General features: G+C 57.5%; 2 protein-coding genes across 6 annotated transcripts; one reads left to right on the top strand and one right to left on the bottom strand.

Annotated features, from left to right (window-relative positions):
• The first annotated feature begins 41 nt into the window (after positions 1-41).
• Positions 42-17,823, top strand: STX1B (syntaxin 1B). The gene is made up of 10 exons (XM_019717215.3): positions 42-514; positions 8,236-8,310; positions 8,528-8,627; positions 8,717-8,791; positions 11,203-11,276; positions 11,601-11,709; positions 11,893-11,966; positions 13,772-13,909; positions 13,998-14,108; positions 14,583-17,823. The coding sequence occupies exons 1-10, from the start codon at positions 485-487 to the stop codon at positions 14,661-14,663; spliced, it is 867 nt and encodes a 288-aa protein (XP_019572774.1). The 5' UTR covers positions 42-484; the 3' UTR covers positions 14,664-17,823.
• A 106-nt stretch (positions 17,824-17,929) lies between these two features.
• HSD3B7 (hydroxy-delta-5-steroid dehydrogenase, 3 beta- and steroid delta-isomerase 7) lies at positions 17,930-21,513 on the bottom strand. 5 transcript variants are annotated; one of them, XM_088801474.1, is made up of 8 exons: positions 21,103-21,509; positions 20,835-20,939; positions 20,587-20,758; positions 20,233-20,388; positions 19,825-19,933; positions 19,652-19,751; positions 19,331-19,493; positions 17,930-18,982 (listed from the first exon to the last, which is right to left on the bottom strand). In XM_088801474.1, exons 3-8 carry the CDS (start codon positions 20,750-20,752, stop codon positions 18,567-18,569), a joined length of 1,110 nt encoding a protein of 369 aa, XP_088657600.1. In that variant the 5' UTR covers positions 20,753-20,758; positions 20,835-20,939; positions 21,103-21,509; the 3' UTR covers positions 17,930-18,566. The 5 variants fall into 5 exon arrangements, with proteins under 5 accessions (XP_088657600.1, XP_088657599.1, XP_088657602.1 ...); XM_088801473.1 differs by having other exon boundaries at positions 20,587-20,755; positions 21,103-21,508; XM_088801476.1 differs by lacking the exon at positions 20,233-20,388 and having other exon boundaries at positions 20,587-20,755; positions 21,103-21,513.
• Between the last annotated feature and the right edge of the window lie 197 nt (positions 21,514-21,710).

The raw sequence follows: 21,710 nt of genomic DNA, 5'->3' as shown, positions 1-21,710 counted from the left end.
ACCCCACGCCAGCATCTCCGTGCCTCCCGCTGCATCTCCTCCGTCTCCCTGCTTCTCTGGTTCTGCCCTTCCCCACCCTCCTCTAGGACTCGAGTTCCCCTCTCCCTGGGTCCCCCTCCCCGGACTACAACCCCCAGGCGCCCCCAGCCCCCGCGCTGCGCATGCCCCCTGCTCCCCGCCCCCTCCAGGTTCCCCCCTCCTGCTCTTCCTCCTTACCTCCCTCCGCCCCCCTCCCCCGCGCTTCGGCTCCCGCATCCCTCCATCCAAGCCTGTGCCGCAGCCGCATCGCCACCGCAGCCCCGGCAGAGCCGAGCCCGGCCCAGGCCCCTGCTCCTGCCCGGCCCTTGGCCCTCGGCCCGCCGCCCCCGGCCCCGCCCCCGCCCGCGGTGCTTCCCGGGCGACTCCGGTGTCCCCCCCGGCGCCCCCAGACCCCGGCCTCCAACACCGAGGCAGGAGGACGAGGAGGAGGAGGAGCCGTCGCAGGATGAAGGATCGGACTCAGGAGCTGCGGAGTGTGAGTTTGGGGGTGGGGAAAATGGGAGGGACCCCAATGTTAGGGGAGCGCGTGGGGGTGGAGTGGGGGAGGTGCTGGGATGTGGGGGCAACTGGAGGTTGGTGGCAGGGGCGCCACGACGTCGGGAGGCACCTGATGTTCTCCAGTGAGCGTGCATTTTGGGGACAGTGGCCGGAAGGGTTGGAAGCCCTTAAGACACAGGGGGCGGTGGACACCCCACATTCCCAGCAGGGCCCGGAGTCTAATCTGGGAATGGGAAAGAGTGAGTGTCAGGAGAGAATTGCAGGGTGCTGTCAGCCCTCCGCAGGTTGGCGGAGTTGGAAGGATGGGGATGTTACTGGGCCAGGCAGAGTCTGGCAGGACCCAGAAATGGGGTGCTATGGGAAGGACACAGGTTGGGACTGAGATGCCAGCACCTGGCACTGAATGAAGTGAGTGTGTGTGCACACGCGTGTGTTGTTCTCTGTGAGGAAGGGACACCTCTCAGAAATAAGAAGGGAAGGGGTGGGCTCAGGAGACAGCCAGAGGGCCAGGGCCTGAGACGGGGTGACCCCAGAGGTGGGAGATGGGGTTGCAGAGGAGCGGGGAGGAGATTCCACTCACTGGGCTGGAATTGGGTTGTATGCCATGGACGGTGCGCTGTGGGGGTAACTGGGGCATCCGGAACAGTCCCGGCCGGCTGACGTGGGCCCCTGGTCTGCAGGCCTGAAGAGCCCACACTCCAGGAGTCTGGCCAGGCAGTTAGCTGTGTTTGGGTGACAGGGGAGGAGGGCGGCACTGGTGTCTGCACTGCAGGCTGCCATTTGGAGGGGCCGGGGAGTGGGGGCTTGATGAGAATGGTCTCTGCAGCCCAGACAATTCTGGAGGATTTGGAGAAATGACCTGAGATTCCAGGAGGCAGAGCTGACAGCCTGCTGTGTGCTCAGATTTTGTGGACTTATGTTCATAAAGTACTAGCCCCAGACGATCTACCCCCATTTGACGGATAAGGAAACTGAGGTCCAGAGATGGGCAGGAACTTGTCCAAGGTCACCAAGCGAGTGGGAGGTTCAGACTGGAATCTGGGTTTCCTGTCTGCCGTGTTGACATGTGTCTGTGTGTGTTTTGTTCTTTGAAACAGAAGTCTCAACGCTGGGGGTAAAAAGCTCTGTCTTTGGAGAGCCCCCTGGATTTGAGGGTGGGGAGACAGGTTACAGAAAGACAAGAGGAAAGAGCTTGGAGGCAAGTGGTTGTTGTCGCTGGGGAGAGATGGGTGGGCAAGTGGGAAAGAAGGAGGAACTGCTGGTTGAGGGAGGGAATTTTAAAGGTTTATTTCCTTATGAAACTTGTACTGAAAAGACATCAGGAAAATGACAATAATAAAAACAACCCACACTCATGTGCCAGACATTGTTCTAAGTGTTTTATTCACTCATTTTGATCAGCACAGCAACCCTAGAAGGTTGGTACAAGTATTATCACATTTTATAGATAAGGAAACTGAGGCCCAGAGAGGTTAAGTAACTTGACCAAAGTCATGTAGCTGCTGCAGCATCAGTGCTCTAAACTACCCTTCTCTCACGACGCAGTTTTCATCCAAAGCAGAAAACCATCCGTAACCTCGTTAGACCTTCACCAGCCTCCTGGTAAGATAGGCAGACTGAAAGACTACCTCGTTTTATAGCGGAGGAAACTGAAGCCCAGAGTGGTTAACTAGCTTACCCAAGGTCACACAGCTAGCAAGTGAGGAGTCTAAATTTGAACCCAGATCCCCTGCTGCCAAGACTCTCCCATGGCTCGAAAACCCAGAGAAATGGAAACTTGGAGTTGGGGTGAGGTGGTGGAATTGTGGAATAATTCGAGAGAGAGAGGGAGTGGGAAAAAGGAGGAAGGAGGAGGCTGAGTGGGTCAGGGGACCCTGCGCAGAGGTGAGGAACCTTGTCTGCTGGGGGCAGCCAAGTGGAGGAGGTGGGAAGTGGTGTGGAGAGGTGAGGGGGCTGGGTGACTCCTGGTAGCTCTGGTGTTAGTCACATCTCAGGGAAGCGAGATCTGGGAGAGGGTGGGTAGGGCGGCAAGAAGCTGCCAGATACAGGAATACTGAGGGTCTCCCTGCCTGTGCTGAGAGCAAGAAGGCTGGGAGGCAGGAGAGATTGGGCGAAGTGTGGGAGGCCTGGGAAAGGGGCCTCTTTCAGGCTGAGAGGGCTGGGGGTGGGCAGTGGTGGGAGGGGATGTCAGCCCCAGGGGCCTGATCATCTTTCTAAAAGTGCTTTAGAGTTCCCAAAGGGTTCTCAGATCTGTTTATCATGTAGCAGTTGAGGGCACAGATTTGGGATTCAGACTGTCTGGGTTCAAATACTAGCTTTGCTACTTCCTGTGTGACCTTGGATAAGTTGCTTAGCCTCTCTGGTCCTCAGGTTTTTTTTATGTGTGAGTTGAGAGTAACTCACACTTTGCAGGGTTGTCCTCAGGGTTGAAATGAGTTACTATGCAAAAAGTACCTAGAAGAAGGTCTGGTGCCCAGCTGTTCTCTATGACAGTTTGTTATTCCACAGCTGACTTGTTTATTTCTATGGAACTTCACATCAGCCTCCTGGGCAGGATGTGACTCTGAATTATTTTGGAGTCAGTTGAGGGCCACTGAGGTAACTTGACTTGCCCAAGGTCACACAGCTGTTAATGGCAAAGCCAAGGTTGAACCAGGCTTTTCTGTCTCCAGTTCATCAAGCACCTTTGGTTTGGACCTGAGAGGTGCTGGGCTGGTGTGGAGGCTGTGATGGGGAGATAATCAGCTGGGGTGGTGTTCCAGGGCCCAAGGCCTGAGGCTAGGGATGAGGCTTAAGAGGAGAGGAGGGGGAGCCAGTGAGGTAGAGAAGAACGCTGGTGGGGAAGCGAAAGCAACGACAGGTGGGCTAGAGCCTGTGGGGCGGCCATGTGCTGGGAAGGCAGGAGACAGAAGAAATGGGGAGACTGGGACAGGGGGAAGGTGAGGCCCGCTTGAATCTGAGGCCAGGTGGGAATGGAGGCTGTGACAGGTGTAGCACTATGTGTAGCACTCAGGTATGGGACAGGCGCAGTAGGTGTTTTAGAAAGGCAGGTCTGAAATGACAGAAGGAAAGAGTGGCCCAGTGTGCGAGAGAGGGGGCAGGGACCCAGAGGACCCGGGTGATGGGTGGCACCGGTCAGCAGCACTGGGCTTGTTTCTGCTATTCCAACACCAAGTTCACCCCGGCTCGAGGCGCTCTGCCCTTGTTCCTTCTGCCCACAATGCTGAGCCCTCTGCCTGAGATACTGTCCCTTCCACTTTGAATTCTGTGTTCTCTAGACTGTGGCACAGTTGACTCCTTCAGAACTTAGCTCAAGTGTCACCTCCCGGAAAGGCTTCCCCCCTCACCATCCTGTTGCCCATTTCTCTCTCTCCCATCTTCAGGTCGAGCTCCCTTCTGCTACTTAGCACAACCTGAAATTGTCTTGTTTCTTTGTCACTGTCTGTCTCCCTTCACTGGAATGTCAGCCCCTGGGACGCAGCCCCTTCTTCCTGCCTTGCTCACCTCTGTTTGCTCAGTAGCACCTGGAAGGAACCGGGCACAGATCACACGTACTCGTTCGATGAATGAAAGACTCGGAGGCACAGAGGGAGGGGAGGGAGGCAGTACGTGGCCAGGCAGGAGAGGCAGAGGAGAGAGGCTGGGGTGAGGGCCAGGCCAGGAGGACAGGTGGACAGCAGCGGGGTGCCGTGGAGAGAGGCTGCTGCCTCTATGTCCAGCGATGACACTTGCAGCCCTGAGGAGCCCGTGTGAGCACGTGTGTGTGTACATGGGCTCCCTGTGTGTTTACACACACACACATGCCCACACACTCTGTGACTTTCCTATCCCCCAATTCCAGTCTCTTTCCTCCTGTCACCATCTGTCTCTTCGGTCACTGGCTTGCTGGCTCCCGTGCCTCCTTCCATCTCCGCATCAATGTTGTCTCCCGCCGCTGACACCCACAGGAGGGCCAGTGGTGTCTCTGGTGGGGAGGGACTGAAGCTAGAGGCTTGGCTCTGATGACCCCTATCCCAAGGCGATTCCAGAAGGGCTCTCAAGCCCTTGAGGAATTGGCAAGCACCACCCTGTCAGCACCACCAACTGTGTGGTATCTGGCTTTCATCCCTCTAAGCCTCAGTCTCCTCATCTGTCAAATGGGAATAGCAATAGTATCTACTATAGTGGATGTCGGTATTAAATGAGAAATGCACGGCATTGTAACAGGGTCCGACTCATGGTGATCAGTGCCTATGTGTTAGATGTGTAAGTCTTATCTTCCTCTTTTTGCACACAAGGAAACGGAGGCTGAAATTTTCTGTAAAGTGGACCGGGGTACACTGGATCATCTTTTCCTGGGTAGTCTCATTTACCCACAGCCTGCTTTCTTTTAGGCTGGCCAACTTCTTCCAGAAATGGAGGCTGTACTCATGACCGAACACCCACACCTCGGAACAGGGAGGGCCCCTGGTGAGCGCACGACCAGCCAGAAAAGGGCTGAGATATTCCTAGGGTCACACAGCAAGTCAGGTGGAGGCCAGAATGCCTGGCTTCCTGTCTGGGTTCTTTCCACAGCCAGGTACCTCCTACCGGTGTTCTGTCCTGGCCACAGGAGGTGAGCAGCAGTGAGGACAGCAGAACGGCCTCTGTGGGGCCAGGTAGGAGGAGAGGGAGGGAGGGAGGGAAGGAGCCTGGGATTTAGCAGCAGACAGTTCAGGTCCCACCCTGGCCTTATTGGTTGTGAAGCCTCAGGCAGGTGAGGCAGCGTCTCTGAGCCTGTCTCCTCACCTGTGACATGGGAGCGAAGGGGTAAGCCAGCCCCTGCTGAGCTCTTGTTTTCTTGCTAGCAGCACCAAGCATTCTTCCTGGCTGGTTTCACTGCTGGTCTCACCATTTGGGGCTGACATCACTGCCAGTCAGCGAATACAGAGGCTGTGGCCTTCTGGCTGCTGCCCTGGGCAAGTTCTTTAGCTGCGATGCCTCAGTTTCCCCATCTATAAAAGAGGGCTATAATATCTACCTCACGGGGTTATGTGTAAGAATTAAATGGAGAATTCTATGCATAGTACAGAGAATGGTCTCCCTGACATGCTAGGTAAATGGTTGCTGTAATTATAATTACATTGGTCAATGGTCCCCATAGAGTTTTATGAAGATTAAATGAGATAATAAGGAGGTAAGGTCTATGCAGTGATACTAGTAAATGAGAATCTTTTGCTAGGATTTCAGGGCACAGAGCCTCACCCAGATGGGCCTGAGCAGAAGCCACCTGAGAGGGAAAATAGCTGGAAGGAGGTGGCCTTGGAAGGGTCGAGTGGGGAGGCATGTCTGAGATGCCGTGGGTGTCAGCCCCTTTCAGCCTGGGTGACCTCGGACAACTCACTTTCCCTTCCCCGCTCTAACCTCCTGGTACCTCATCTGTGAAATGGGGACAATGACATTTGCTCCCCCTTTCCCAGCAGGGTCCGTGGGGGTGAGGATCAAAGGGAATATAGATACCAAAGCGTTGGTAAACTGTAGAGGTTGTTAGCTGTCAGCTTCCTGGAGTTACTATGCCACATAAGCCACACTTGGGCCCTCTGCCTTTCTTCCTATCTCAAGGTCAGGGAAACAGGAAGCCCAGGATGCCTCAGGGCAGAATCTAAGGGGACTGGCTCAGGGAACAACAGGAGAGAGAGAAATTAGACTTCGTGAAGTCTAAAGTCAGCATGAGGAAGGGAAACAGAGAACGGGAGAGTTTCCAAGCACCTCATTACCTGTGGGCAGCTGGGCTGAGGCTTGAAGGCACAGAAGGGGCAGAAGAATGGCTTTTGGCGTTAGGGGCGGGAGACCTCATGGGGTAGCTGGCTCTTTGAGGACAAAGCATCATGGGAGGCCCGTAGGGCCTCAGAGATGAGCCAAACGTCCCAGAGCCTCTGAGGGTCCAGGTCTGTTGGGATGGTCCTGGGTCCGGTGGCAGCTTGAGAAGCCAGAAGTCCCATCAAGGTCCCCAAGCCCCGACTGGTGCCACGTCTACTTCTTGGGCAGCTGTGGGCAGAGATGGAAGAGCCTCTCTTTCCCAGTGGGTATTTGGGATTGTCTGGAAATTAAATGTAAGCGCTGACCACACTTTCTGACATGTGCGGAGCCCAGTGTCTGTGAGGAAAAGCCTGGAGTTTTGGGGCGGGGCTTGAGCAGAAAACTGGGTGGCTTTGAGAGTGTCCGGCTGCGTCTCCTGTGGGCTTGCGGCTCTTCCGCTGCTGTTGGGGTCTCTGCTCATTCCAAGTGTACTCGGCTGTCTGGATCACATCCAGGTCCCATCTGGCTCTGTCTGGGTTCGATCTGAGCTGTCTGGTATCTGTGTGCACCGGTCTGGCTTCTGTTAGGTCCGGTCTGTGCCCTGCTTGGATCCATTGAGGTGGTGCGTGAGCTCTTCTCTTTAGAGCCCAATTGGCTATACCCCAGGTAGACACTTTTTGGATCTGGTCTTGATTTTATGCAGGCTCTAAGAGTTAAGAGTCTGTCGGAGTTTTGGCCAGGTTCTTTCTGGAAATCAAGGTGAACCGTGTTTCCGTTTCCATTGGAGCTGATTAAGGCTCCAGATGTAATTAAGCTTGAAGGGCTCAGCTTTTGTCCTCAGCCTTCTGTCCCAAGCAGAGAAGAGTCTTGAGTCGGAGTGTGTAGCACTGGGGAGCCCTCCCTGCCCCCTTATCCTCTTTCCCAGATCTGAATGAGTGTGCAGACCTGAGGCCGGAGGGGCTGGGAGAACAGGCTCAGAGGGCCCTGCAGAAGGTCCCTGGGGCGCTGGTGACCGGCTGTGTCCACACATGGCAGCATGCAGCTCTGCTGTGGATCTGTGTGCGTCTCAACGTCAGCATGTTGCTGCATCTCCATGTGGGTGTCCGTGGACCTGTCTCTGTGTGCCTTGTGTGTCAGCCCTTCCGTCTGTGTCACTGGTCTGCCTGTTGGTGGAGGTGTGGGTGGGTACGTCCCTTTGTGTCTCTGAGCCCTGGGGGCGGAAGGCTGAGCAGCTGCAGGTGGCAACTGGGAAATCCAAGCGAGTGAGAATAGGTGGGTGTGAAGTTGGAAGGGCTGCATGACAGCAAGGGAGAGTGGGGAGGGGCAGAGCCGAGGGGGTGCAGGTGGGTGAGAGGAGGAAGACTGAGTGAAGTGGGTCAGGGTGAAGCTTGTCTCTCCTCCAGCCCTCACTGGACCTGATCGCTTGCTCAACCCATTGCCTGCAGCTGGTAGTGAACTGACCTTGCATTGGGGACAGTGGCTGGAGGGGAAGAGGAGGGGAGCCAAGTGAAGCCGGGGCAGGAGGGGCTGGAGGGATGGCGGAGAGAGTCAGCCGCCTGGGGCTCCATGCCAGGCCTCTTCTCGGAGCCCTGAGCCAGTTATTGCAAAGCTGACATTCAACTGGTTGTTACAATATTGAAATCCTTCCGTCTACTGGTTGGTTAATAGCAGGTGTTGTGAGCGCCACCTGCCTCCAGGTGACTGCATCCAGAGGGCCGCATCCACCCCGAAAGGATGCCTTTTGCTGATTCCCTCCCAAGTGTCCTTTGGGCTATCAGCTCCCTGGCCTCCGGACCCTGCTGCACAAGATACGCAGTGTTGGTTCTGACTGCCAGGGGCCCAGCTGTGCTCCCTACACACGACCCCTCTCAAGACCCCTGCTCTGAGCCTAGAGCTAGGTGGGGGTGGCTCATGGTCTCTACCTTTCTTTGCTCCCTCCAGGCGAAAGACAGCGACGATGAGGAGGAGGTGGTCCACGTGGATCGGGACCACTTCATGGATGAGTTCTTTGAACAGGTAACAGGGCTTCCAAGGCCCCCAGACCCAGGACATGGCCCCCAACCAACAACTACCTTCTCTCTGCCCGCCGTACCCCGCATTCCCCATTCTCTACTCCAGTACCCCTTGGTCCTTTATCAAGCCCTCTGGGTCTGGCCCATTTCCCTGACCAAGCCCCCTGGATGCCCTCGTCCGGCCTGAGGACTTGGCCGGCATAGCTGATTTGCTGCTTCAGGTGGAGGAGATCCGGGGCTGTATCGAGAAGCTGTCAGAGGACGTGGAGCAAGTGAAGAAACAGCACAGTGCCATCCTGGCTGCCCCCAACCCAGACGAGAGTGAGTGCGGCTGCTCGGGGGCTGTGGGTGCTAAGGAAGGGGCCCAGTCCCACTCAGACCTCTCATCCACCCTGCCCCGCTCCTCTCAGAGACCAAACAGGAGCTGGAGGACCTCACTGCAGACATCAAGAAGACGGCCAACAAGGTTCGGTCCAAGTTGAAAGGTGAGGACTGCTATCCCCCGATAAGGAGAAAAAGTCTGCCTTCCAGTGAGTCAGATAGGCCTTCCCATCAGGAACGTCTACAGACTTCTAGAAGCCAGATTCCTAGGCAGTGAGAAAGCACAAGACCCCAGATTTCCCTCCTTGCTTCAGATAATCAGGGAAATGCAGAAGAGGAGGCTGTGTGTCCAGATTGCATCTGAGCTCTGCCGGTTCCATCAGCGTGAAGGTCCCCCTAGAAAAATAGAGTCTTCCAAGTGGCTTTAGTTTCATTAAGGCCCCATTTCTCCAGAGCAGGTGCCAGGCCTAGCACTCAGCACCCAGTAGGTGGGTTCAGCAAATGCTTCGAAATTGGTGTCCTCGGCTCGGACAGATTGGACTGTGTGGCTGACACCAGGGGCTGGCAGGCTTTCAGGAGGAACTTGCCAAAGACTCGTGGATTCACTCTAATCTAAGGACTTGGGTGCTGCCGATAGCCCCTTTTCCCCAAAGCACTGTGGGTTGGGGACCCCGTTGTCTGCTGCCACCAGAGGAATAGCAGCGTTCCCGTGATGCAAATTTGTATGCTCATAGTAATTCGGCATCAGAAAACATTTGCCAAGCACCTACTCCATCCACGGCTCATTGCCGGGCTTCGGAGAAAAGGAACCATGTCGGATGACTGGCTCTGGGCACTCTGACCTTGGTCCAGGGAGAGGGGGATAGAGGACTGGATGCCCTCCTGGACTCAACAGGAGGCCATGTGTCAGCCTCCAGGGCGGGTCTGTAAAAACAGCTTTTGCTGGGAAGGAAAATGATCTAAACTGGGAACACATTCAGTGCACATCCAGGCAGACAGAGGCCAGCTTACATCATTAGTTCATGCTGGACAACTACCCTACCCTCAGCTTCCTCAGGAGTATAGTAAGAAAAACGGAAGCAGTTTCAAAACTGGCTTTTTTTTTTTTTGGCAGCAAAATCCTTTTTTCCCCAAATAAAATCTTACAAAGAATTCCAGTATATACAGCACATTTAAGTCAGGCTGTTCTGGGTGAACAAGGGTCGGGGGGCCCAGGGCTCCCCTTCACGCCTATCAACAGCCCCTGAAGTGCCTTCTTAGAAACAGGGTGCCATGGGACGGCTGAAAAATCCCTGGGCGCAACGATTTCTTTGGGCCCATCAAGCTCTGACCTTAATAGTTTCTCATAGACCACGAGGAAGGCTCCATGATTTAGGGGTTCAGAAATAGACAAAGAAAGAAACTAGGACAAGTGGCAGTGGCTTAGCGAAGCTGACCTTCCAGACGTCAGAAGTTTCTCTTCTTCGTCTTCCTCCAGCTATGGCGTGGATGGGCTCAGGCCTTGTGAGTGGCTTTGAGTGAGTTTTTCACCCCTTCGAACCTCAGTTTCTAGTTTGAAACATGGGCCGATATCACTGAACTCCCAGGATTGTTGGAAGAAGTCAGTGAGCCCCTGTAAAGTAAGGGACCTGTTCCGTCAGGGCGAGGCCCCAGCCCCAAGTCTGACAATAGGGTTCCATCCTGGACGAGAGGTCCTGTATCCCTGGGTGTGTGTTCCTGTGCTTTTCCTGCAGCAGCTGGGCCCCAGCTGTCACTCAGTCACTGCCTGATATTGCTGGCAGGGAGTCTTCGGGTGCCATCCCGCCCCCTCTGCTGCCAGCAGAATGGAGAAGTGATGGAGGCTCTTCCCGGTCGGAGAGGGCCTGTGATTCATCCTGCTGCGTTTTTGTAGCACAGTAGATCTTACCTCAAGCTCTTTTTTAGAAAATCTGAATACGTGACGGGAGTGCGTGATCCGGAAGCAGGAATCCCAGTTAATCTGTGCGCTTTCCCAGACATCCTTTCAAAGTGGGAATTCCCGGGACAGAGATCCCCTTGGAGGGCAGGGGGGCAGCTATTTTCTCTGTGGGAACATCTACCCCCTTACCCCTGAATTTTACAAGGAGAGGGTGGCCATTGGAACCTGACTCACCTGGGAGTGCCTACCTTCGACCAGAAAAATCCCAGGGTGGGTTCCTGCCCCTTTCCAGAAGATGTAGGAAGTGGAGTCCTCTGCACACAGGGGAACTTCATGGTGCCCTGGACCCACACCTCTACTGAGATTGGGCCGCAGTCACAGCTACCAGACTTTCCAAGACCCAATCTTTCCGACGGAATAATTAGACCCCTTCTGTCTGCTGACCTGCCGACCCGCAATCTCCCTCCTACCTACCTTCCGGACCCCCTCAAACGTCTGTGCCTTTACTCGCCCCACTCCTGTCCCATCCTGGATCTTTTACTGTCTGTCCTCGCCACGGGTGTGACATCTCTTCACAGGCCTAGGGCCTGCCTTGGGGTGTCGGCCCTTCAGACATCCCGGACCCCCGCCCCACACGCCCCTGGTCTCCCGCCCGTCACTGCGTCCTCTCTCCCGCAGCGATCGAGCAAAGCATTGAACAGGAGGAGGGGCTGAACCGGTCCTCCGCCGACCTGCGCATCCGCAAGACCCAGGTAGGAGGCGGCGGCCAGGCAGGGGCTGCGGCGGGACTGGACCTGGACCGCGCAGGGGAGGAGTGGGGAGGGGTGCAGTGGGCGGGCCAGAGCGCAGCTCGAGTCCGGGGCCTGGCCAATGGGGAGCCGGGGCGGGGCCATCTCCAGCCAGGGCCACAGCTAGACTGGTCGTAGGACAGGGGGCGGCTAGTGGGGGACGGTGCACTTGTGAGGGGTCGGTGTCACGGCACGGTCCCCCCTTTCCCACTCCTCCCCCGCACTACCGGCTCACCCCCTCGGTCTGTGTGTGCTCCCCGCCTCCTGATATGTGTACCCCCACCCCAGCACTCCACACTCTCCCGGAAGTTCGTGGAAGTCATGACCGAATATAACGCGACCCAGTCCAAGTACCGGGACCGCTGCAAGGACCGGATCCAGCGGCAGCTGGAGATCAGTGCGTGTGCCCCGCCTCCAAGCTCCCCAGGCCCCCCCCCGAGCCCCTTCCCTGCCCTTCTTCGCAGAGGGGCCGCCTGGCTCAAGGCTGGGTGGAAGGGTGGTCTCCCGGGTCCCTGCCCCATCCCACCTCCCCAGGCCCCAGGCTGGCCCAGCCCGGAACATGAGCTGTTTCTCCCCACAGCCGGAAGGACTACGACCAATGAAGAACTGGAAGACATGCTGGAAAGCGGAAAGTTGGCCATCTTCACCGACGACGTGAGCTCCAAGTGGGGGTGGGGCTGTTTTTGGACAGCCTTTGCCTCTCCTCCCCAGGCTTAGGTTGGACTAAAATCCTAAGTCCACCCTGGAATAACAGGCAGCGGGAAGCCTGGATCAGGGACTGGGGGAATTCCATGGAGGCCCAGCCGGAAGGCACCCCCCTAAAAATGGCTCAGTAGCGTGCCAAGCACTGTTCTAAGCACTTTACTTACCTACAAAACTCATTTAATCCTGCCCACAACCTCTGAGGGAGCCACATTTCACTGATGAGGAAATCTGGCCAAAAAGGTTGAATAGCTTTCAGAGGTCACACAGCGGGGGGCAGGGCCAGGATTTGGTTCAGGGTCGGATTCCTGGGTACTAAGATACACAGCTCCCTATTGAAGCAAGTCATTTCACCAAATGACTAATGTGCCGCCATCCTGAAGATTTTTTAAAACCCCCGTTTGGGTTTTGCACACTGCCCTGCTGTGGCATCTTAGGTGTGAATGGATGGGCTTCCCCAGCTGTAGTTCCTCTTTCTCTTTGTTAACTTTTGCCCTGGCCTGCCCAGTTCTGTCGATCTATTTCTGTTTCTGGTGGCAGAATAGCTCTGGTTAAGGTTTCTAGGCCAGGATTAAAGTATGTTCAGTGACTGTATAGCAGGTTTCAGCAAGTTGTGGCTTAGATCATTGGTCTTTGTTAAATGAGCTTTGACCAAATCGATGGTGAGCAGTTAGCTTGGAGCCCTCCCAAACTGCTGTGTCCAGGCTGTGTGTCTGTCTGAGAATGGAGGGAAGGCCAGGATGGTTCTAAGGAGACAGGACTGAGCCCAGCACTGCAGGGGAGCCCGCCGGTCATTACAAGGCAGGGTGGTCGGTCCCTTGCTTGAGGGCTGTGCAAGATGTAGGCAGGCCCTAAAGTGGGGGTGAACTTCAAGAGTCAGGGACGGCTTCCTGGGAAGGGGCACTGAGCTGTGCCTTAAGAGACAAGGAATATTTGGACATGGGGAGATGGGCAAAGGACACTCTAGACAAAGGGGACAGACGACAAAGACAGGGAAGAGTTGACCACTTGCCGAACGGCCAGTGGATGACTTTGGCTCTTATAGGATATGAAAGAGATGAGGGCAAACAGGGAACCTGGGCCTTGGCTCTTACAGTAAAGGAATGTGGCCTGTGGCAGTGGGGAGCCCTGGAAGGTCTTAGAGCTAAGGAGTGGCTTGATGTGGACTGAACAGTGAATGGCCGGCTCAGGGCAGACATTGGTGACTGTGAGTTGGGATCTCCCTCCCACTGACAATGTGAGGCCTGCGGTGCACTTCTTTATGGGGTTTTCCCCCCATCTCATGGCATGGGGATCCAAGGGACTTGTGGGCACACTGCCTTCTCATCAGGGCTTCTCTGCTTGCCACGCTCTATGCTGTGTCCGCTTGCATTACCCTGTCTGCCTGCCCAGACGGGAGCCCCCATCCTGGTGGGGTCCTCAAGCCCTGTCTCCCTGCTGCATGTGGTACAAGGAGTCCTGGGCTGAGGACAGGTTTTGCTTCCTATAATTTAACAGACTTCTCTTGAGCGTTTCATGTGCGTCAGAGACTGTTGTAATCAGTGTATACATATTACGGTCATTTCATCTTCTTAACAGACCTGAGATGGGCACTATTATTATCCACATTTCCTAGGTGGGGAAACTGAGGCCCAGAGAGGTTAAATAATTTGCCCACAGTGACAGCCCGATTTGAACTCAGACACTCTGGCTGTAGAATCCAAGCTCTTATGGGAATGAAGGGTGGTCTTCAGTGCACCCTCCCCTCATCGTCCTAGATCAAAATGGACTCGCAGATGACGAAGCAGGCCCTGAACGAGATTGAGACGCGACACAACGAGATCATCAAACTGGAAACCAGCATCCGCGAGCTGCATGATATGTTTGTGGACATGGCCATGCTTGTGGAGAGCCAGGTGCGGCCTCTGTCCTGTGCGCCCCTCACTCCCCGGCGGCCCCCTTCCAGCCCGGCCCCACCCCTCCCTGTGCACGTCCCCTCTGCAGGGCGAGATGATCGATCGCATCGAGTACAACGTGGAGCATTCCGTGGACTACGTGGAGCGGGCTGTGTCCGACACCAAGAAGGCTGTGAGATATCAGAGCAAGGCCCGGAGGGTGAGCCAGGGCGGGCTGTGGGCAGGTGGGCGCAGCCGGGACGCGGCTGTGGGCAGGCGTGCAGGGTGAGCCAGGGCGGGCCGTGGGCAGGTGGGCGCAGCCGGGACGCGGCTGTGGGCAGGCGTGGAGGGTGAGCCAGGGCAGGGCCGTGGGCAGGTGGGCGCAGCCGGGACGCGGCTGTGGGCAGGCGTGGAGGGTGAGCCAGGGCGGGCCGTGGGCAGGTGGGCGCAGCCGGGACGCGGCTGTGGGCAGGCGTGCAGGGTGAGCCAGGGCGGGCCGCGGGCAGGTGGGCTGGGCGAGTGATGGAACAGCCCCCACACACAGGGCCTTATCTCTGGGTCTGACCTCTGCCTTCTGTTTTCTCTCCCCTCTTTTCCTCACACTCTCCTCCCCATCCGTCTGCTTCTCTCTCTCTCTCTCTCTCTGTCGCTCTCTTTTCTTCTCCTTCTTCCCGGTGGCCCTTTCTACCTACAGAAGAAAATCATGATCATCATTTGCTGTGTGGTGCTGGGGGTGGTGTTGGCGTCATCCATTGGGGGGACGCTGGGCTTGTAGGCCCCCCACCCCTGTCTCCCCAGACCCTTCCCCCACCACATTGGGAGCAATACCCCCACCACCCCTTTCACTCCACTCCCCCTGCTCCAGGCTCAGCCCCAAGACAGACCCAGGCAACCCTCCCTTTACACCCCCATCAGACTGGAGTCCCGGACCTCGGCGCCGTGGATCACCCCGCCCTGCACATAAATAGCAGGCGTGCACACACATGCACACCAACATGCATGCCGCCGGTGCGTGCTCGAGATGTGTGGACAGCCCAGCGTGCATGCGTGCGTGCCCGTGCGCGTAGATGTGTCTGGAGGTGCCGCCTCCCCCTTCCTGCCCCAACCTCAAGTCTGTGTGTTGTCTGAGCTTCCCCCCAACCCCCTCATTCACTTGGTTGTTGTGTTGACTGTGGTGGGTATAACACAGCAACCCACCAAGCCCTGCTCTGTCTTCTGTGTGTGTGTGTGTGTGTATGTGTGTGTGTGTGTTCACACAATTTGTGTACGTGGAATTTTGTGTTTATTTGAATCTAAGGCGACAGCACTTCTCTCACTGAACCCCCCCATGTCTGCTACAAAGGGGGTGCGTTGTGAGTGCAGAGACGCTCACGCTCACATTCCCACCGGCTCTAGGCACACCCCAGTGTATGCAGAACAAACTTTCCCAGCTTAGTTGCCCAGGCATGTGTCCTGGGGCGTGTGTGTGTGTGTGTGCACACATGTGTGTGCCTTGGAGTTCTGCCAAGATGAGTGGCAGCATATACGTTTAAATAACCGAGCTTGGCTTGTGCATACATGTGCATTTCCCCCATCAGGTGATGTGAGAAACGTGTGTGTGTCAGGATGTGCCTGAAGTGGGGTTGGGACTCCCTACTGCACTGGCCCCGGGTTTGGGTGGCGCAGCCTTTCTGTGCCATATAGACTATGTCGTCGTGTGTGCGTGTCTGTGTGCACGTAGACGCTTTCTGTGCAGTGCGTTTCTGCCCCCCTGGGTATTGCGTGCACACGTTTCCCTTTAAGGACTGGTGCCCATCCAGGTTGGTTTAGGTGGGTTTGTTGCCCTCCCTCTGCCCCGTTGCTGGAAGGGCCTCCTACAGCCATGTCGTAAACAGGGTTTCCTGCCTTGTCACGTCCAGCCCTGTGCCCACCAGCCCACATGCTTATCTCCCTGTTTCCGCCGGACGCCAAGCTGCACCGTAGCAGCTGGTACAGCACGTGCTCACGCAGGCCAGGGTGGAGGGGCTCACGAAGGTGGCCACACACACGCACACCGGAGCACACTTGCATGTTGACACACACAGGGTGCCCACACAGGCCTGCACCCATTTGCACACGAATGCCTCCTGGAAGGGCTGTTGTGAGAACAGTAGTGCTGAGGCCAGTGGCAGGGGCACTTCCAAACGCACTGAAAATGAGAGCACTCCTGCCTTCCTCACACCACAGAGCTGGGAGAGGCCGATACTGGTGCCACTGCCCTCCGATGCTCTGGGCTATGCCTTGGGGCTCTTGGGTTTTGGGAACTTTATTTCAGACACTCTGGAGTGGCTGGTGTGGCAGCAGCCACTCAAAGTGGGCTACGTCCCAGGATCCATGCCCTGGAACCATCTTCTCAAATGTCTGCAATAGCTGCTCCCCCACCAGGGTGCAACTGGGGGTGGGACACGGGCCAGGTTTCGAATGCTGAGGAAAGAGCTAGCTCCTCCCTCATGTAGACAACCTATGCACAGGTGTGTGTGTGTGTGTGCGTTTGGTGGCAGGTGGGAGGTGCATGGGCAAAAGACAATGTTAGAAGTCCCCCAGGCCATGGCCAAGAAACGCGGACACACAAGTAAGGACTGTATTCTGCCCTGGGGTTGGGCATACATATGTACGGGTTGTGGGCAGATTGTGTCCCAGGGTCTCAATTCACGGGAAATTGTGTGTGTGTGTGTGTGTGTGTGTGTGTGTGTGTGTGTGTGTGTAAGAGACAGAGAACGTAGATGTGACGAGGACCCTCCCCACCCCCACCCCCAGCTCAGATAGCCAGCTTCTTCCCTACTTGGCTGTTGGAGCCCCCCTGTGTGTGGCCCACACGTGTAACCCGAGGTGGGCTGGCCTGGGGAGGGCCTCTGGCTGCCCGCCCACTCCCAGAATGCCCTGCTGCAGGGCGGCAAGTTTGCCCCTGTCTGACTGCAGCCCTCCTGCTCCTCAGGCTTCGCTGGGACTGGCCGAGCCGCCCCTTTTCCTCTTGCTGCCCAGCCAGGACCCTCTTTCAGCCCAGGTGTTTCTGGAATTCTCACAGCCTAGGGGCTGCAAGGAGAAGGGTGAGGCCATGGCTGGAGTGAGGCCACTGCCTCCGAGTGGTAGTGGTTCCCTAGCTGCCCATCTCTGGGCCTCAGTTAGACTAGAGGGTCCCCGAGGTTCTGCTATGCCCCAATTTCCACAAGTCCCGTGCTTGTTGTTTGCTTGGTGGCTGCTGTGTCTGTGTGTGTCCTGGAGTGTTGTCTGGGGGCTAGTGTCTTTTGCATGTTCTCAGAGGAGTGTGTGCGGCCCACCCTCCCCACACCTACAACCACGTGTGCCCCGCGGGTGGTCCCGGGCCTGGCCAGGGCTCGTTGCTTCCCTCCCCCCTTCTACCTAGCCCTGCCTCTCACGAAGCACACTGCGCGTGTCCATCCCATGTGCCTGTGGGTTGACGCACACTGTTGCCACGCCTTGAGCGTGTGTACATGATGTGTTCTATGCATTCACCCTGCCCCCCCAGCCTGCCCCGCAAAGGACAAGATGGGTGGCCCCCGGCTCCCTTCTCCCCCACCTGCCCCGGCCCGCTGTGCAGCCGTGTGCGTTGGCGTGTGTTTCCGTGTCGCTGGCGTGTCACGTGATGTAGCCGTGTTTGCTGACATGAGCCCCTGCCCCTTCTGTTTCTCCATTGGTTTCTAGAGCTCTTTCCCTCCCTGGAGGGGACAGGACTCTCGGGGCCTGGCTGGGGGCCCAGAGCCAGGCCACCCTCTCCTGTTAGCCCTCAGAGACCCATTTCTCTCTATTGGTGACCAAGTTGCAAATGGATAAAACACAGGAAAATTCTGCCCTCTCTCCCCAGCCCTGCATGTCCTGTCCCCAGAGCCCCCCACCCCCACCCTGGGCCGGGTCGGGCCCCGTGGGACGGGAGAAATAGCAACCAATCCAACAGCGGGCATGCTGCGTGCTGACTTCCTTCTGTCCCCACAGGGGATGGGCGCCGCGGGAAAAGGGAGACACATGGGGGAAGGTGGGCTGCGTAACTGAGCAGGCGGCTGGACGCAGGCTTCGTAAGGCATTTTAATCCAGGGCTTGGGCCGGTACAGAATTACTGGGGCATCCTCGGGCAGAGCTCTCACAATATTGCAGAAACTGAACGGGTTTACAGGGGTGGGAAGAAGTGAAAACACAGATTTCCTCAGGTTTCATTGAAGATAATGAGAAGAGAAACATCTAAGGATGGTCAAGGTTTTCAAATAATGGGAATATGACGCCGCCCCCACCCCTCGCCCCCAGGAGGGACAAAGGTGGTAGGTAGGAGGTGCAAGAAAGCCTCTTCGCTCTAAATCCAGGCCAGAAGCTCCGTATGGATGTCAGAAGGCCAGCGTGAGGCTTGTGGAAACCTACCCACTTCCTGACTGAAAAGCCAGTGTGGGCTGGGGCAGTTGAGAACATCGGGAAAATCAGACCCTCGCCCACCCGCCGTCAGGCCTGGGTGGAGAGTGACGACGCGCGTGCCCTGGAACTTGGAGGCATCAGGACACGGGCTCAAGGCTCACAGGTCGATTTAACACGTGGAGAAATCTAGGACGGCCAGTCTGGCCCCGGACCCTTCCCCCAGCTCTAGAATGCAGGTTTCCCTCCCCATCCAGGGTTTGAGGGCTGGATGGACGTTCCAGGCCGGGCCCCAGTGCCCTCGTCATGGGGCTGAACCGTCCATGGCCCGCACCCAGCCGATGGTGCGGGTCCGGCTGTCCTCCCAGGAGAACAGGGGCTCGTAGCCAAAATGGCGCTGAGCCTTGTCGGTGCTGACAGTGAAGGTGGTGTTGGCCATCGCCAGGGTGTAGGGGTTGAGCAGGGGCGCATAGAGCAGGAGCGGCCGCAGCAGCCACTGCAGCAGGGCGTTGAGCACAGCCAGGAACATCAGCAGCCAGTAGGGCAGCAGCGGGCGGGTGCCCACCAGCCGCAGCCCGCAGGGCCCCAGGATCTCCATGTTGAAATCCTCGTAGCTCTTGTAGGGCGAGCGGTCGTAGCAGAAGTAGGCCTGGCCGCCCATGAGTGCCCCTCGCTGCTGCAGCTCCCGGGCCACCAGCACGTGCATCCAGGCCACGTTGCCTGTCAGTGGGGATGGGGTGGACACGCCCCTGAGTGTCCTTTCCACCAAGCAAATCAGCTCTTTCCTGGCCAGCCTGGGAACAAGCCACCTCCTGTTGGGGCCCTGCTCCTCCCAGGGAAATGCTGCTGCCATAACTGTAGTCCTCTCCTTAGCCCGTGACTTGTGTGTCTGCCTTCCCAACGTGCTTGGATTCTGTTCCCTCTGTGGCCCGTGCCGACAATGCCTACAGCCAGTCGACCCTGGTCTGTGTATAGACTCTTTCTAGCCAGGCTCCACGGCAGCCCACCCCCCAGAACAAGCGGGTCCTGCCCTGGTCTCAGCCTCCCCTGGCCTCGCCCAGGCCTCACCTACGTAGACCCGGCCATGCTCCACAGAGGCCGGGATGGCCCGGAAGAGCCGGCCTCCCAGGCGCTGGCCCTGGTAGTAGATGTCCCTCATGATCTGGTGACCTTCACCATAGATGCCGGTGGGACGCAGGGCACAAGTCACCAGGGGCCGCCCTCCACGGACCTGGGGACCAAAGGTAGGCACTGCTTAGCCTGGGACCCAGTGGCCCACCCTCTGCCCCAGCATCCTCCAGCTGGAGGTGGGAGGGAAGCGCCCAGGGCAGGAGGCAAAGAAGCCTGCTAGCCGTGGCTCTGCATCGCGTCGTCTCCATCCAGCCTCACCTTCCTTCCATTGGCTTCCAGGACTAGCTGCTCAGCCAGGGCCTTGCTGCGAGGATAGGGGTGTTTGTGTACTGCTTCATATGGGGTGTCCTCATTGCCTCTGTGGGGGAGACGGAAGACTTAAAGCTGAGGCAAGGTGGGGCTCTTAAAGAACTGGGGGGACATCAGCTCACCTGTAGAAGGGGTGACCTTTGATGTTGGGCCCCACCACTTCCATGCTGCTCGTGTAGACCAGGAACTGGGTTCCAGTCTGCACACAAGCGTCGATCACGTTCTGTGTGCCTGCAGGTGCGGGGGGTGTGTCCACACTGAAGCCTCCCTCGCATCCTCCCCTCCCCCATCCCAAATCTGGATGAGGGCACGTGGCTTCCTTCCCCAGGTCCACGGAAAACCGCAGCAGGCCTGAGAGGGCTGGCCTGCTGTGACAGGGGCGGAAGTACACACAGGACAGACAGAGTGTTACAGGAGAATCACAGAGGTCAAGGTCAAAGGGGGTAGAGGGACACAGACAGGCCAGATCAGGCCATGTGTGTGCCAGGAAGTGTTAGGTGCATTTTCAAAGCAGGTGGAGAGTCCCTCACCCTGCACGTTCACCTCATGAATGGTCTCGGAACTGGCCCTCCCAAACACGTCCACCAACCCAGCTGTGTGGATGACCACGTGGGCTCCAGCCACAGCCGCTGCCACCTCGTGGGCCTGGGTCACATCCCCCTGGATGGCAGTCACCTGCACTGGCCCTGGGAGGGGACAGGGGGAGCCAGAGGCAGGGTCAGAGCTGAGGCCACCGCCAGCTGCTGGTTCAGCCTAGTCCCTTGGGAGGCACACGTTCCCAGTGTGACTCACTCCTCCCACATGCACTGAGGAACATGAACAGGCATCTTTTCCGCCAGTGAAGGGAGTCCACGTCCTCCCCCCTCCCTGCCTACCACGGTCACCTGTCTGCAGCTCCTCCAGCCAGGGCCCCAGGTGCAGGTCAAAGACCCGCAGCTCATGCAGCCGGGGTTCCCGCTGCAGGAGCATGCGAACCACATGCTCCCCCAGGAAGCCACAGCCACCTGTGACCAGGTACACCAGCTCCTGGGCCTGTGCAGTGTCGGCCATGTCCTGCTGGGGAGAGACAACCTGGCTCACCTGGGTGGCTTGCCACTACCTGCCACCACCTGCCCCAGCACCAGCAGCCCACCTGTTACTCCTTAGAGGGGCCTCCGGCCAAGTGGACAGACCAGGCCTGGTCCTAGTGGATGCAGCAGCCAGGCTGTCTGCCCTCTGACCCGGCCAACGGCAGTTACTGAGATAAGAAAGGTGAGGGCTTGGCATGCAGGGTTTGAGGTAGAGGGGGAGGTTCTGTGACAAAAAACAGGGTGGGAGGAGGGGAGCTGGGAAGGGAGGGCGGAGGAAGGTGGGCAGGGCCAGGACTGGGGGAAGGGACCCGTGGTATCACCTCTGCCTACCTGCAGCGTCGGTCCCAGGGTGCCCAGACTGGCCGCCAGAGGGGCTAGCTTCTCTCGTGTCCTGGGCCAGCCGGCCAGCAACACACCGTCCTTTCCTTCCGCTTGCTTCTCCTACCTCCTGCCCATTCCAGGAACAGCCCAGCCCAGCCTCCACCCGTTCGTTCCCCACGCTTGCTACCGGTCGCCCCCTGGTGGCCACTCTGTGCTTTTCCTGGCATCTGGTTCCAGCAAAGAACTTGGGAAAGGGCGGTGGGGAAGCCAAAACCTGCTGGGTGGGCGCTGCGGGGTTTCCGGCTTCAGAATGGAGCAGGCAGGGTGACCTCACTCTTACTGCATGACGTCAGCCCTCCCGGCTTGCTGGATTTCCCAGGGGCCAGCTCAGCCACAGCTGTGGTTCTGGGAAGGGGAGGGAGGCCTGACCTTGGCCTGCTCTGGCTGGCCTCAGTGGGGGATTTCTAGATGGCTGTTCCAGCCGATCAGGTGTGGCTCAGAGCAGTGGTGGCTGAGTCTGCAGGTCTGGGCTCTGGCCCGAAAGCCTTTCTATTCACCCCAACTCCAGGCCATCCACTTCCCCTCTTCACTTGTCCCACCCTCTGTCCTCAACCCCA

Source organism: Rhinolophus sinicus, chromosome 10, assembly GCF_057876585.1.
Source record: "Rhinolophus sinicus isolate RSI-liver-muscle chromosome 10, RSI-T2T, whole genome shotgun sequence".
In the NCBI taxonomy this organism is placed as follows: Eukaryota; Metazoa; Chordata; class Mammalia; order Chiroptera; family Rhinolophidae; genus Rhinolophus; species Rhinolophus sinicus.
The sequence above is the reverse complement of the archived record's forward strand: the minus strand, read 5'-3'. Positions and strand labels throughout refer to the sequence as shown.